The 17,149-nt window shown below is 32.9% G+C and overlaps 2 protein-coding genes across 3 annotated transcripts in view; one reads left to right on the top strand and one right to left on the bottom strand.

Annotated features, from left to right (window-relative positions):
- Nucleotides 1–17,149, top strand: part of LOC114337611 (uncharacterized) — a 1,328,959-nt gene that overhangs the window by 101,870 nt on the left and 1,209,940 nt on the right. For both annotated transcript variants that reach the window (XM_050648259.1, XM_050648258.1), the window contains exon 2: nt 7,201–7,266. The gene's annotated coding sequence lies outside the window, so the exon portion shown is untranslated. The remainder of the gene's footprint in view (nt 1–7,200; nt 7,267–17,149) is intronic.
- LOC114327231 (cilia- and flagella-associated protein 206) overlaps nt 1–17,149 on the bottom strand; it is a 102,091-nt gene that overhangs the window by 42,003 nt on the left and 42,939 nt on the right. The window contains exon 5 of the mRNA XM_028275777.2: nt 10,244–10,373. Coding sequence (XP_028131578.1) covers nt 10,244–10,373 — 130 coding nt within the window. The remainder of the gene's footprint in view (nt 1–10,243; nt 10,374–17,149) is intronic.

Raw genomic sequence — 17,149 nt, 5'->3', positions numbered from 1 at the left:
TGCCTCACCTGCCTCATAGGAACAGCCGCCACTGCTGCAAATATATCCGACAAGTTCAAGCCACTTTCGTCGTAAAATTTTAGAGGGACTATGTTCAAGTAATAGGTAACGAGGCTATTACTGAATTCCAGTTTATTCACTAACTTATCAAGATGTTTTATTACTCTTTTGAATATGTTGAGGAGAACTACTGATTCTTGAAAGGTCGACCAAATTTCGCTTAACTGGATGAAGTGTGGCTAGAAAAATCATTCTCATACATATATTTTATATATTATATAAATATGTCTCCATTTTGTTCTAATTTGATCTTTCTTGATAATTAAACAAAATGAATTAAATTAATTGTAACGTCTACTGAGCTAGACTGACCTGTAAAGAGTATTCTCTCATAAATTCGCAAGATCTATTAAACCATAAAAGTTCTCAAAACTAATTATTTAGGAATCACCGAAGCTTCACGGAATTGATGGTTTTATAGAACTGTGTGAACTATTGTAGTATTCTAAAGAATTTCTGAGATATCTTAATTTTATACTGGCCTCCTTGCAGAGAAGTTTATTTCTTAATAACGTTGGAAAAATATCGAAAGTCTCTTCAGATTGTTACATTGCTGGAAAATGGAACAAGCCGAAGGGATGTGGCAAGACAATTTAATGTTCAACTCTGTTGTCAATGTTAATTGAATGTTAGAACTTACCAACGATTTCTTGAGACACGATCTCCTCAACAGCGTCCCGGTGCGGGTGCCAAAAGGAAGAGTAGAGTTAGAGAAGGTCGTATTTATTATTGCTGCATTGCGAAACCGGACGCAGACTGCTAGAATGCTCCAAAGGCATATTCATCAAGCCCAAGGAACAGTAATCAGCGTTTCTACTGCCCGAAAAAGGTTAAGAGAACTGGGTTTGGCCAGCTTGCAATCTAGCAGCGGGGCCATTACTTATTGCTGCTCACAAGAAACGCAGACTTACATTTGCCCGTGAACACGTCAATTGGACAATACACGATTGGAAGAAAGTATTATTTAAGGGAGTGTAGAGTATCAGTGTATGGTAACGATAGTCAAAATTAGGTGTACAGAAGTGCCGAAGAACGTTATACTGCCTCACACCGGGTTGCTTTTGGTGGTGACTCAGTAATGTTTTGGGCGGGGATTTTTTGAGGCACAAACGGATCTCATCTTGATTGAAAGAGGCGTATTAACAACATAAAGATACATAACGGAGATCCTACAAAATCATGTGATTCCATATATGCTGGGTTTATGGACAATGGTGTTCTGCTAATGCAATATAATGTGAGATCACACACGGTAAGGACTGTAAAACAGTATCTTGAAGATAATGGTATTCCAAAAATGGACTGGCCTTCTCTAAATCGTGCATGGTATAAATCTTACAGTCGGCACTAGCATCTTTAAATATATCCGACAAGTTCAAGTCACTCTCGTCGTAAAATGTTTGAGGGACCATGCTCAAGTAATGGGTAACGAGGCTATTTATTACTGAATTGCAGTTTATTGCAACAGATCAAGATGTTTTACTGCTCTTTTGAATATGTTGAGTAGAAATACTGAATCATGAAAGGTCGACCAAATTTCGCTCAACTGGATGAAGTGGGGCTAGAAATAAATTCTAATAGTCCATGTGGTCAGACCGCTCTCGTCTGAAAAATTTCTGATTCGGTTTCTTTGTGGATTCCTATTCAAAAATGCCCCCTTTAAACAAATCTGAAGGGTACCGGTCGGAATTTTTGGACAGAAATTGTTTAAATAATTTTTTTAAACAAATACAAAAGATCAACTTTTTTGCTCTGGAACATATATTTTTTAAGATAAATACAAATTTTTGTTTATATTCGGTTCAGATTTGGACCAACATCTCCATATAGCCATGTCAGCATCCTCATGCCTCATCAGTGAAGCTATGCAGTCACAAATCTGAAGGAATATAAACAATCTGACTATTTTAAGGGAAACCATCGCGAAAACAATGGTTCCACCTCTTGAGACGCATTCTAGCGACATCTCTCGTATTAAGAGGAAAACGAAAAGCCCTAGATACAAAGTTTACTACCTTTTAAACAATTAGAATAATTGAAATAAAATACAGTAAACAATATTTTAAATCCAAGACTTTTCGTTAATAAACTGCTTTCTGGCTGCATCCCGTATCTCCGGATTTTACAATATATAATCACAGAGACGACGAAAATAGGAGAAAGCAAGAAGGACACTTAGGCCACGCATTTACCTTCTCTTCGTCTAGGAAAAGGACCGAAAGACAGTTTCTAAACACTCAGAACTGAGTAAAAATGGAAAAGATAAATGCAGATTTTTGTTTATATTCGTTTTCCTCTTAATATATTTTTTAGCTTTTTGGGTCATTTTAAACAAGAAAGGTATCTTGTAATTTTTCTTAAAAATTGATAGTTTTCGAGTTATAGGCGATTTAAAATCTGAAAAATGCGAAAATACGCATTTTCGAGGCTTAAAAACTCATATTTAAATTAGTATTTTTGAGGGTGCAAGGTACTTAAATTGAAGATTAAATATTCAGCTTCAAGATTCTGAAGAGTGATCGCGTCTAACCTTAATCTATACCGTTGTTTTTTAAATTGTTAAATATGCGTGTTTATCCGATTTTTTTTGCCGGTTCGGCGAGCTCTATTTAAAAAATCTCCTATTTTTCTCCGAAAAATATTTTTTCTAGATTCTTTGGGATATTCTAAATAAAATAAGTTTCTTGACATTTTTCTCAAAAGTTAATAGTTTTAAAGTTCTAAGCGATTTAAAATCCAAAAAATGCCAAAAAAACGCATTTTTGGATTTTCGCTTTGGAAATCGCTTATAACTTTAAAACTCTTAACTTTTGAAAAAAATGTCAAGAAACTTATTTTATTTAGAATGTCCCAAAGAATCTAGAAAAAATATTTTTCGGAGGAAAATTGGAGATTTTTGAAATATAGCGCGCCGCACCAGCAAAAAAATCGGATGGACATGCATATTTAACAATTAAAAAACAACGGTTTAAATTAAGGTTAGACGCAATCACTCTTTAGGATCTTGAAGCTGAATGTTTAAACTTCAATTTAAGTATCTGGCAACGTCAAAAATACTAATTCAAATATGAGTTTTTAGGCCTCGAAAATGCGTATTTTCGCATTTTTCATATTTTAAATGGCCTATAACTCGAAAACTATCAAATTTTGAGAAAATTTACAAGATACCTTTCTTGTTTAGAATGACCAACAAAACTTAAAAATATATGTTTCGGAGCAAAACAACTTGATCTTTTGTATTTGTTTAAAAAAATTGTTTAAATAATTTCTGCCCAAAAATTCCGCCCGGCACCCTTCAGATTTGTTTAAAGGGGACATTTTTGAATACGAATCCACAAAGAAAGCGAATCAGAAATTTTTCCAGACGGGAACGGTCTCACCACATGGAATATAATACATATATTTTATATATACAGATTCGGACAAAGTTTATGGTTAGTATTACAAAATTAGCATAGCAGAGATATCTAACAAAGATACTAATATTTTCGTTTTTATTCTATAGCGTGATTGATTAGTGGGGTAAAGCTCCGTAGATCCGTTATAGTAATACATAGCGATAAAAGTTGGTAACAAAAATTTTAGTTAACTACAAAGTTATAACCAATTTTATATGAAAATCGTAATAAGTTCAACTCCCTGTATAAATAAAAATAAGTACAACCGCAATGGTTTATTGATGCCATATTTTTTCATTTATTGACAACATTTTCATAAATGATTGATATTGCTAATTTTCTTTATACTGAATACAGGGTGAGTATTCAAGTTATTAATAGGGAGAAAAGCTCTTCTAGCTACCGCTAAAACCATGTGGTTTAACCACATGAAGTAATACAAAGGATGTCCAACTACCCAGGGCCTCAAAAGTAACGTTAAGTTCAACGCCTCCCCATTCGGTATGTCCTTAGATGGGGAGGGGTGGAGGTATAGCTTGGGGGTCAGATAGGTACCACTCCATTACGGGGTGTGACCGGTTTGATCTTCGGACATGTGGGTTCCACTTTTCCATTGGAACACACATGTCCCCCGGGGCTGGGGTTGATACGAGCGTGTGTGTGTGTGAGGGTGAGTCAAAACTTTATTTTCTCAGTACTTTTAAATGGAACACCCTGTATTTTATATCACTATCGAAAAGTACCATTACCGTACTTTAATTTGTATACAACATTCCCTATGTATAAATTTACTAGTTTTCGAGATATTTTCATTTTTCCATGGACCAGTAGCGTGGCCATCCAGATCACCAGAATTTAATAAACTGGACCGATTTTTTTGGGGTTACATACTTTAAAAATAGAATAAAAAGTGTATTTTGAAGTGTTAATTTACAAATGCTTCGTAATGCAAGTAATTCATTCAATGACCGTTTTTAGGCATGCATAAATGTGTTAGGAGGTCATTTTGAACAACTTATGTAATAATTAAATATTTAAAATATTTTATTAAAAGTATCTTTTAATTTTGTCAAAAATGTTGTAGATATTTTTTGTTCATGTTCTTTTTTATAAAATTTTTTACTGATAAATTACTTTTCGTTCTTTATTTGTTACATTGTTACATATACATACAAGTCATTTTTAACTGTTTTCACAAAATGTTGTATTTTGTGTTTATGTTTTTTTTGTAAAATTTATAACTAATAAATTATTTTATCGCCAACCGTCACTAAAGTCATTCATTATTGTACTCGTTTGCCATCATTTGCGGCAGTAAAGTGACACTTTATTGTACTGAAAGAAGAATTTTACTGTACCTGCCGCGATTTATCAAATTAACCCAGATTAAATGTAAGTGGTCGATGGCAGTAATCGAATGTCGAGAATTTGAGTGAACTTAAAATTTATTTACTTTAATTATTAAAAATAGTGTACACAATTTGCGTTATTATCAATTAAAAATTTATGTCAAAAAGTGAAGTTCTGTAGTATTTTGTAAATATATTCATATAAAAAAAACTAAAACTTTACCGATTTAGTAATTATTCAATATTGATAACTATCGATTAAAAATCGAAAGCGGCCATATTGCAAAAGTTATCTGTCATCACTATCATGAAATTATTATGACGTCTAAATTTTAAAAAAATTCTTAAATTGTAAATTGCAAGTAAGTGTTAAAACCAATATCAAATTATCGTAGAAAGTGAAATTGTAGATAAAATATATTTTGGCATTATTCAAGCTGTCAAGCTTTCAGTACTTCATTTTCCAGTTTTTTATTCAGGGATTATTAAAATTAAAGATGATTAATTTTATGAAATAATGAAGATAATCAAATTAAGAAAATTGTGTAGTGTTATAATGAGATTTTAAAGAAGTTAAATAAACGACAGGTTTTTATTCAATTTATTTTATAAATTTTATATTATTTTTAAATTATTACAGAGCCCAAACTCTTACGTAGTCGTCAACTTTAAGGTGTGAATCATCGGAATTCCACGTTGATTTCCAATCAAATTATGTTGGCGATAAAATTTTGTATGCACCACGTAAAGACTATCGAACTCGTCTGTTACTCGCCTCGCTCTTCTCGTAATATCAAGACTCGTTCGTTAAAGAGTCACTTTACTGACTTGGTACATAAATAACTGTTTCTTTCTTTATTTGGTACACTTACATACAAAAGTAGTTTTTAATTGTTTCAATATTGTGATTGTGTGTTTTTTAAAATTTATTACTAATAAATTATAGTTTTTTCTTTATTTGCTACATTGTTACATTTATTACCAGATTGATAATCAGTAATCGTAAATTGTCAGTTTTAGACAATTTAGTCATGGCTTACTTAAAATTTGGAAAGATTTAGACACGTAACTAATAATTTGCCCTAAAAAATGAAAATATCTCGAAAACTAGTAAATTTATACATAGGGAATGTTATATAAAAATTGAAGTACGGTAATGGTACTTTTCGAGAGTGATATAAAATACAGGGTGTTCAATTTAAAATTACTGAGAAAATAATGTACTTGCGTTTTGACTCACCCTGTATTCAATATAAAGAAAATTAGCAATATCAATCATTTATGAAAATTTTAACAATAAATAAAAAAATATGGCATCAATAATCCATTGATTTTGTGCTTATTTTTATTTATACAGTGAGTTGAACTTGTTAAAATTTTCATATAAAATTGATTATAACTTTGTAAATACCATGTATAACATAACAAACCTTTATATTTTTGTAATGGAGACGTTAATAAGATTTCGAATATAAAATAAAATACAAGGTGTTCCATTAAAAAAAAAACATAAGTTTGGTCTGCCACTATGTTATCGTAACATTCTAATTAATTTTGAAATGTGAATCACAAAGTTGGCTACAATTTTTGTTACTAACGTTTATAGCTATCTATTACTATAAGGATGTACGTAACTTTACCCCACTAATCAATCACCCTATATATACAAAGAACACAATCAAGTCACCTCCTACATTGTGCATAAAAGTCCATCAATTACACCGAATGGATAAAGCCGATTGTTTCCGATCAAATTATACTCTTCAAAGTAATATCTATTTTTTATTTGATTTAATTTTTATAGAACTAATTTTATATTAACACCTACTACTTCCAAAGAATCTGAAGAAGAATATGGTTTCAAAGATATTATTTGGAAAAAAATTAAATGACGCAATTTTTCGACCAATTAATCTCACTTCAGTACATCCTTCCATCAATGATCAAGTAATACTAAATAACATTTAAAATTCACCTTTAGTGAAAAAAATGGTGCTTTACAGCGCCAGTGGCCACGCATATGAAACCAAGCTCTGACAGCGAGTGTGATGCAATTATGCCATTTAATAACTTACTGTAGCTTTTTGCTTGTTGCATAATAATGCAATTTACTATTTTTATTGGAAATAGGCCATAACTTGACTTTAAACTAAGTTTATTTTGACGTTTCGATTTCCACTTAGGAAATCGTTCTCAAAATACAAAACATTAATAAATTTTATTTACATGAAGTGGAAGTCGAAACGTCAAATAAATGAATTTTAAATTTAAATTGTGGCTTTATTCCCAAATAAAATAGTAAATGATAAGATAGGTAGTTTATTTTGGTATGTCTATATTTTCATTAGGTCGTAACATTTATCATGTATTTTATGCAGATTTTTTCTTTCCAGACTTATCAGCTTTTGGAATTGTGAGCAACGAGGTAAAGAGCAGATGTACTCGATCAGTGACCGCAGGTAAGTTTTGTAGCTGATTTACAACATATTACATACGTTGTTAGAATGTCCTTTGTACAGGGTATCCCAAAAGTAGCGGAACGGTCGAATATTTCGCCAAGTCAACATCCGATCGAAAAACTGAAAAATGCTTGTTCAACAAATTTCAAAAATATATCAAATGACACCAAACACGTCCCCCACTCCATTCCTGGAGGTGTGGTGGGGTAACTTTAAAATCTGAAATAGAAATGCCCAGTTTTTATTGCAGATTTTGATTCATTGCGTAAAAGTAAGAAATTTTTATTGGATCATTTTTTCGAATTGTGAATAAATGGCGCTACAATCGGAAAAACAATGTATCGTGATACCATAGGTAGGTAAATTTTAGAAACGGTCTAATATCTCGAAAAATACACTTCCAAATGAAAACCCAAAAAACACGTGTTTAATATTTTTCAAAAACCTATCGAACAACACCAAATATGACCCTCCACACCACTTCCTGGAGGTAGGGTGGGGGATAACTTTAAAGTCTTTAGAACCCCCCATTTTTTTGCAGATTTGGATTCCCCATGAAAAAATAAGTAACATTTGTTACTTATGGAGAAATAAATCGTATTTTTTCGATTAAAGCGCAATCTATCAACAATTCTAAAAAATGTTTCGAATAAATGTTACTTATTCTTTCATGAGGAAACCAAAACTGCAATAAAAACGGGGGTTCCTATTTAAGACTTTAGAGTTACCCCCACCTCACCTCCAGGGTGTGGAGTGGGGGATCGTGTTTGGTATCATTCGACAGGTATTTCAAAAATATTTATAAAAAAAACACGTGTTTTTTGGGTTTTCATTTGGAAGTGTATTTCTCGAGATATTAGACAATTTCTATAAATTCCCTACGGTATCACGACAAATCGTTTTTTCCGATTATAGCGCCATCTATCCACAATTAGAAAAATGTCTCGAATAAAAGTTACTTACTTTTACATAAGAAATCCAAATATGCAATAAAAACTGGTGATTTCCATTTAAGATTTTAAAGTTACTTCCCACACCACCTCCAGGGGGTGGAGGGGTGGGTGTCATTCGACAGATTTTTGAAAATTATTTAACACGTATTTTTCAGTTTTTCGATCCGATGTTCATTTCGCGAAATATTCGACCGTTCCGCTACTTTTGGGACACCCTGTATAAATTTTCATTTGGGACACCCTATATATTATTGAAATATCAAATTTGTATACGGTACATTCCATGTCAAATCACTCAGGCAAAAAATTTTGGATCTCCGATTTGTCTGAAAATTGGTATATAGCTTCTGCGGGACGTAAAAATAAGATATTTAAGGTCAAAAAATCTTCTTTTTTTCTCAAAATGTTATTTTATGCGATTTTACAGTGATTTGGTGTTTATTTAAACAAATTTGCATTTTCTGTCGTAAAGTATCAATGAAAAACATAATATATCAATATAAAGGACTTAAAAATGTCAATATATGGCATTATAACAAGTTATTTTGAATCAAAACAAGTTTTTGATCAAATTTTATAGTGTAAAAAACGTCAAAATACCGTTTTTTTACATTTTCCTCCATTCCCAAAATACATCATCATCGATTTGGCTGAAAATTTGTCCACAGATAGCCAAAAGATAGGACTTTAAGTGGTTAGAAGGATTTGAATTATATTACAATACCAAAAAAGTTACATGCAGTAATATCAGACTCAAAAGTATATATTAGTCCAGTCGGGATAGCATTTGACCTTGAATGCCGAGCTGCCCAAAATTTTATTTTTTTGATCTTTAGGGGAGTCAATAGTAGCCTAAATTTAAAATCACGAATGAATTCATCCGTTACGTTCGCCGCCATCTTGATTTTAAAGGAGAACCTGTTTTGCTCAATATCTCCGCCATTTTTAACTTTTCGACAAAAATGGTAGGAACTGAAATTGTTCCAAATAAATCGTATTTACAATTATTACAATTTCTATTTAACAGTTTTTGTCGTGAGGTCGATATTTTCGAGTTAATTTTACTTACAGTAGACGCCTATATTTTTTACTATAATATTGCATGTAACTTTTTTGGTATTGTAATATAATTCAAATCCTTCTTACCACTTAAAGTCCTATGTTTTGTCTATCTGTGGACAAATTTTCAGCCAAATCGATTATGATGTATTTTGGGAATGGAGAAAAATGTAAAAAACGGTATTTTAACGTTTTCTACACTATAAAATTTGATCAAAAGCTTGTTTTGAATCAAAGTAACTTGTTATAATGCCATATAATGACATTTTTGTGTCCCCTCTATTAAAATATTATGTTTTCCATTGATACTTTACGATAGAAAATGCAAATTTGTATAAATAAACACCAAATCACTGTAAAATCTCATAAAATAACATTTTGAGAAAAACAAAAGAAGAAGATTTTTTGACCTTAAATATCTTATTTTTACGTCAGGTAGAACCTATATACCAATTTTCAGACAAATCGGAAGTCCAAAATTTTTTTTGCTCCAAAATTGAGTGATTTGAAATGGAATGACCCATACCAATCTCGTTCAAGTTAATCTCCAATTATCTACTAATCGTACACATCTTTTAGAGTTAAAGAATCTATTTGTATATAAAATTTTATACAGTCATATTGTTTAAAATTATAGCTCTGACAAAAAAATAAATAAATAGAAAGATAAAAACAAATAATTAAAAAAATAATTGTTGTTTTTCACAAAATGTCTAATTTTTTTTTATTTAGCTAATGCCTCGACAACTAATGGCCATTGGCATGGTAGGTACGGTGAATTTTTGCAGTTAGGTACCTAGTGTCACGTGTAGTGTGTGTTGAGTAAGTGTCTTGTTACTTTGCAAAGTCGACGTCATTGTCTTTGCAAAGAGACGCTAATTGTATCCGAACGTCTGCGGTCATTCCGGTGAGTAAAAATGTCTAAAATTGATTTGTACTTAAGTCCATAGATTATTTATACTTACAAATACCGTGTCTACATGTATATGAAAATTTGGTACAACAGTGCTATTCAGCTCTGCTATAATTTCGTTATATTGTTGATATATTTTCAGTAAAGCCCTTTTTTGTATTGCGACGTCATGTGCTAGAAATCTAAAACAGGTCAAAAATCTTATTATTTTCTGAAATTATTGTAATAATTTCGCATATGTACATGAACCCTTAATTGTACAATATTTTTTTCAGCAATAAAATTATTAAGCACTGTACACTGTAGAGACATTCTCATAACTCCAAATGGAAAAAGAGAATAATATGTCAAGGTCCTGTTGGATCCACAAACTTAGTAAATTGGGGCACCTACTTACAAAAAGCATTTTGAGATTGATGGTATAACGTAATAATATCAACTTCAAACCTAATATCTGGTCTAACCATCTTCCCTTGTGCTACTGATATTATTAAAATAAAAGAAATATTGAAAGACAATATCACCACCAAATTATCCCAGGTCCCAATCTCTGTGAATAAGCTAAACGTCTACATAAGTGGTCTTCATCATCAACCCGTACGCGTCCACTGCTGGACATAGGTCTCCCTCAGCTCTTTCCATCTGTCTCTGTTTTGTGCGGCTTGCATCCAGTTGCCGACAATACGCTTCAGATCGTCAGCCCATCTGGTTGGTGGTCGTCCTCTGCTCCGTAGTGCTTCTTCTCGTGGCCTCCACTCGACAATACGTTTTGTCCATCGGTTTTCTGACAATCTGGCGACGTGTCCTGCCCAATACCACTTGAGCGACGCGATTCTTTCGACGGCGTCCGCTGTTTTTGTTCTACGACGTATTTCTTCGTTTGAGATTCGGTCCCTCAGGGAGACACCCAACATCTGGCGCTCCATAGCCCTCTGAGTTATGCGAATCTTGTTCACTACCTTTTTTGTGAGTGTTAATGTTTCCGCTCCATAAGTGAGTACAGGCAATACACACTGGTCAAAGATTTTCTTTTTCAGGCATATGGGTAAGTTCGATTTAAATACATAGCTCAGTTTACCAAACGCTGCCCAGGCTAATCCTATGCGACGTGGGAGCTCGCAAGTCTGGTTATCTCTTCCCAACCGAATTTCATGTCCCAAGGACTTATAAGATGCAGTCTGCTCAATATCCATTCCATCAACAACAATATTACGATTTAGCACCAGATTAGTCATTATTTGCGTCTTGATGATGTTAATCTTTAGTCCGACCTCCAAGGAAGCGTGATATAACTTGTTCAACATTATTATTGCATCATCCATACGATCGGCTATAAGGACGATGTCATCTGCGAATCTCAAATGACTGAGCTTCTCTCCATTTATGTTGATACCATATTCGTTCAGATCTGCCGTCTTAAAACTGTGTTCTAAAAGTGTTGTGAACAGCTTTGGTGAGATGGTGTCTCCTTGCCGTACTCCTCGCTGTATACAGAATTTATTTATTTGTTGATCAGATAGTCTTACGCTAGCCGTTGCGTTGTGGTAGATATATTTTATCATGTTAGTGTGGCGATGGTCTATTCGGCATTCTGTCAATGCTTTTAACATTTTCTGCTGATTTATGGTATCGAACGCTTTCTCGTAGTCCACGAATAGCAGTGCCAATGGTTTGTTGTATTCCGCAGACTTTTCGATCAAGTTTTTTATTACCAGTAGGTGGTCGTTAGTTCTATATCCGGATCTGAAGCCAGCTTGTTCTCTAGGCTGATAGAAGTCTAACTTAGCCTCCAGTCTTTTTTTGATAATTTTTGTGAAAAGTTTATATATGTGTGATAGCAGACTGATAGGACGGTAGTTTTTTAGATCTGTTATGTCACGTTTCTTGTGCAATAAAACAATCACTGCATTGTTCCATTGAGAAGGCGTTTTGCCTTGGTAAATGCATTCGGTGAAAAGTTTGGCCAAAACCTGGATAATTTTATTTCCACCTTGTTTGATTGCCTCAATCACTACTCCGTCATCGCCAGGGGATTTATTATTTTTTATTTCTGAAAGTGTCTTTTTAACTTCGTATGGTGTTACTTCTGGCATTAATTCTGATCCCTGGTTTGTGATTTTGGGCAGGAGCTGATCTTGCATTGCGTTGGTGCTCTCATACATTTCGCGATAAAACGATTCGACAACCTTAAGGATTTCGGCTCTATCCGTAGCAATGCTGTTGTCTTTGTTTCTTATTCTGTACATATTTTTGTTACCAATGTTATTCGTATTTTGCCGCAAAACTTTTAAACTTTTGTTTTCTTGAGTTATTTGAGTTATTTCTCTTGTATTGTTTTCTCTTATGTCTTTTCGGATTGACCGGTGGATATCTTTATTTAATTTCTTCAGTGTTGTGTAGTTGGAGTCGTATTTTTCCGTCAGTTGGTGGTATCAAGTGGTCTTAGTCGATCCAAAATTCTACTCTCCTTTTGATATAAATATATAGGGTGAGGCAGATAAAGGGAATATCTCGAGAATTAAAGGTAAGCGAATCATGAAAATTGGAATACAGGGGTTTTGAGGAATGAACTATTTAAGGCTGATTCTCACTATACTGCAAGGCAACTGCTCGGCATGGGCAAGGCATCGGCTCGGCAAGATACATTTTACATAAAATCTTATGCACTTCACGGGACGAAATTCACACTATGCGTGCCAGGCACCGGCAAGCGACGGGCTTTGCATGTGACGTTCTTTTCGAAACAATCTTTGCCTAGCATGTACCGTGAAGGTCACGACAGTGTGAATACCTTACCGGCAAGCAATCTGCAAAATTTCTGGTTTAAAATCAGTTTTAAAAGACGATAGAGAAAAGAAGTATTTCGTTTTTGAAGAGGTCCCTCAATATGCGCCAATTTTTCTTCTTTTTTGGCATCCTAACTCTGGAAGAGTCTTTGCATATCTGGCTATGTCCTTCCATTCGGATTTCTCTTGTGTACTTTTTCTCCATTGTCTTACGTTCATGGTTTTCATGTAGTTTTCCACGTCATCCATCCCTCTCGTTCTGGCCCTTTCTTTTTTTTTCGCCTTCCTATCGGCTTCCATTGTAATATTTTCTTTGTTGTTTATTCATTGTATTTTCTCTGCACATGTCCCAGCCATGACAGTCTATGACTTTTCACATATTGTACAATATCGTAACCTTCATTCAATTCATTAACCTCGTTGTTTCTACTGATTCTCCACTTCCGTCTTCCTCTTGCACCGGGCCATATACTTTTCTCAGTATTTTTCTCTCGAATGTACTGAGTTGGGCTTCATCCCTTTTCGTCATTGCTCAGGTTTCACAACGATTCGGGTCTAATCAATGTTCTGTAGACAGTCATTTTGGTTCTATTGTCTAATATGTTCGATGTCATCAATCTTTTAATAGCATAGTATAGTATGTACGATTCACCTCTGGAAATACGTGCATTAATTTAGATCCTTACGGAATTCTTCTGATTTCTGTGCCCAGATATGTGAAGTCATCCACACGTTCAAGAGTATAGTTGTCTATTGTGATATAATTTTCATTGTCAGGTGTTCTTTTGACGGTCATGTAATTCGTTTTTGCTTCGTTTATTTAAAGCTCCCTTTTTAACGTGTTAGTCGTGTTAAAGTGCAGAACTACATCGTCTGCATATGCAAGTAATTTGTACTGTCTTGGTGTTTCATTGGTTTTTCTGATGAGTGACTCAAGAACTAGGTTGAATATTATGGTTCAATATGCAGCCATAAGTTGTTAAATTCATCCACTGTCATTCGGTTATATTTAAAAAATTTTGTCTGATCGTCTAAAAGTTCGGAGTGTAAGGATGCAAATTCTCCTTCTTTTGTGCGTTTCTTTAGCATTTTAAGCACCCAACAACGTCTTTTTCTATTTCTGCACTATTTGTTTCCATTTTCTTTTTCTTCTTCTAATATTAGAGGAATTTTTATTAACGTTCAATTTCAACATTGTTCACTACACAAAGCAACCGACCCGCGGCCAGCCTTTCGCAGTGTGAATTGGCTCCGAAAACCTTGCCCGTGCCTTGCCGTTGCCGGTTCGATTCCTTGCACGTCTAATCAGAATCAGGCTTTAATAAAAATATTTTGGTCTCTTTGCTACTTCCGGTTATACCGGAAGTTCATTGTAACTTCGTTTTTTTTTAAATAAAACACCCTGTATATTTTTACATTTTTGGATTCTGCTCGATGTCTTATTTCTTAAAATATGAGGTTTTGTAACATTATACATGGTAGTTTAAAAGTTAATTACGGTTTTTTATCAATTTTGTAGCAAACTTCACATCCTGTAGAATTGTACTGATTTCATATCAAAAACTCCATTTATGTTCAAGTGATTTTTAATATAGTCTATTATTCTTAAAAAATATTAATAGAGCGAAATGTTTAATTTTAGCACACAGGGTTGGTCGAAACTCGGAATGAGTATTTTCTGAATTCTCTTAGATGGAACACCCTGTATTTTAGTATTGTAATGAAATAATATTTTATAGTACTTTTTTATTTCTTAAGCATTGCCTATACGTAACTTCTCTAATTTGTAAGTTATTCGTTGTTCTTTAAGCCAAACATTAATTGCAACAAAAATTACGTGAAATTTTATTAGGTTTGCCATGAAAATATTCAACCATAAATAGTTTTTTTAAAATAAATACATGTTAATCTAGAATAATCCTTAATTTATTAATATCGGATGAGGTACCAAAATGTCTACGTTGTTAAGATTGTTGGTGCATAAAATATTAATAAAAACAAACCATATTCTACTTAGTTGGCTATGGCTTTGACACTAAACTTGATTAAACATTAGACATTGTATTATTTTTATAGTTCCAGTTGCTTTGTTACCATTACTAATATAAATTTTGGTAATGGGGAACTGATTAGTTGGGTTTTTGTTCTAGTAGAGTGTAACAAAAATGTACTACTAGCAACAAGAATTTATCATCTGCAACTCCCTGAGAGACGACAACCACGAAGAGAAACTTTTCAAAGTTTACTAGAATAGTTTCGACGTACTGAGAACGTTCATACTAATATGCAGATTCTCAGTGACACTAACATTTAATTCATTTTAATCATTTACTTTTACTATCATACATTTCGTTTTTGTTCGATCAGATTTCTGGTAGTCTAAGTATCCAGTTCGTTGAAACCGCTCTAGTAAATTTTGAAAAGTTTCTCTTTTTGGTTGTATATGGAATTTCTGATGAATAATTCTTATTGCTAGTAGCACATTTTTGTTTGTTATACTCTCCTAGAACAAAAAACATCTGAATCAGTTCCTCATAAGAAAAATTAATATTAGTAATGGTAGCAAAGCAACTGGAACTTCAAAAATAGTAGAATGTTTAAGCATATTTTGTGTCAAAGTCATAGCCAACTGGATAGAATATTGTATGTTTTTATTAATATTAAACACATTAACAATCTTAACTACGTAGGTATTTTCATATATCAACCAGTATTAATAAATTTATTAATAAATTAAGGGTCAGTCAAGATTAATATGTGTTTATTTTCGAAAAATTATGTATAATTGAATATTTTCACGGCAAACCTAATAAAATTTTACCTAATTTTTGTTGCAATTAACGTTTGGCTTAAAGAACTACGAATAACTTACAAACTAAAGCAGTTAGGTATAGGGAATGCTTAGAAAATAAAAAGTACTATAAAATATTGTATTATTTCATTACAATACTAAAATACAGGGTGTTCTATTTAAGAAAATTCAAAAAATACTCATTCCGAGTTTCAACCAACCCTGTATACTAAAATTAAACATTTCGCTATATTAATAAATTTTAATAATAATAGACTATATTAAAAATCACATGAACATAAATGTAGTTCTTGATATCAAATCAGTACAATTCTACAGGGTGTGAAGTTTGCTACAAAATTTATAAAAAACCGTAATTATCTTTTAAACTATCCTGTATAATGGTACAAAACCTTATATTTTAAGAAAGAAGACATCGAGCAGAATCCAAAAATGTAAAAATATATAGGGTGTCCCATTAAAAAAAAAAACGAAGTTACAATCAACTTCCGGTATAACCGGAAGTAGCAAAGAGACCAAAATATTTTCATTAAATAGCTCATAACTCAAAACCCCTGTATTCCAATTTTCATGATTCTCTTACCTTTAGTTCTCGAGATATTTCTAATAGGCCCTTTATCTGCCTCACCCTGTATTCACCAGTAGGGGTGAATGTTGTCGCTGTTCTCAATTTAACAAGTTTTACAATATACTTCACATAACTAACAGGGAAATTTTAACTTCCTGTGGAACTGTCATTTTTGTCATGTCATCGTTCGGAATTTCCGCTATCACTGCCACTTTAGCCACTTGCTTCCATATAGTCATGATACGAACAAACCAAACTCGAGCTCAATGGTACCTAGAGCATAAAACATTGGATATTTTAAACATCCATGTTTAATTTCACATCTTTTTTCTATGTTCCTATGACGTATCGATTGTAAAGGGTTTTTACCCACATATTTTTTATTTTGGTGGTTAGCATGTTAGATTCACGTGAGTATAACCTATATTTTTTTTAAAACCGTAGTCAAAATTTTAAATATTTTGCACTCTCTTATCAGTTTATACACATTTTAGGTAAACACTGATGATGACCGGTCATCCGATCGAAAACTAGTTCTGTTCTGTGATGTAGCCCTTTTAGTGATTTTAACAAATATACCTTTTATAAAGGATTTTATCGTTTTTCCAATGGTTTTTGGTCTTCCAATTTTTCAAAGCAACATTTGGAGTCATTGCAAGTAGAATAATGATTGGAAATGAACAGAGATTGACTAGGAACATTGACTGAGAACAAATCGACTAAGACCACTTATGTAGACGTAGCCTGATTCTTTTATTCAAGGAAGGTTCTCAAAGTCTCAGTACGTAAAGA

The sequence above is a fragment of the Diabrotica virgifera genome, chromosome 4, assembly GCF_917563875.1.
Source record: "Diabrotica virgifera virgifera chromosome 4, PGI_DIABVI_V3a".
NCBI classification, from domain to species: domain Eukaryota; kingdom Metazoa; phylum Arthropoda; class Insecta; order Coleoptera; family Chrysomelidae; genus Diabrotica; species Diabrotica virgifera.
The sequence above is the reverse complement of the archived record's forward strand: the minus strand, read 5'-3'. Positions and strand labels throughout refer to the sequence as shown.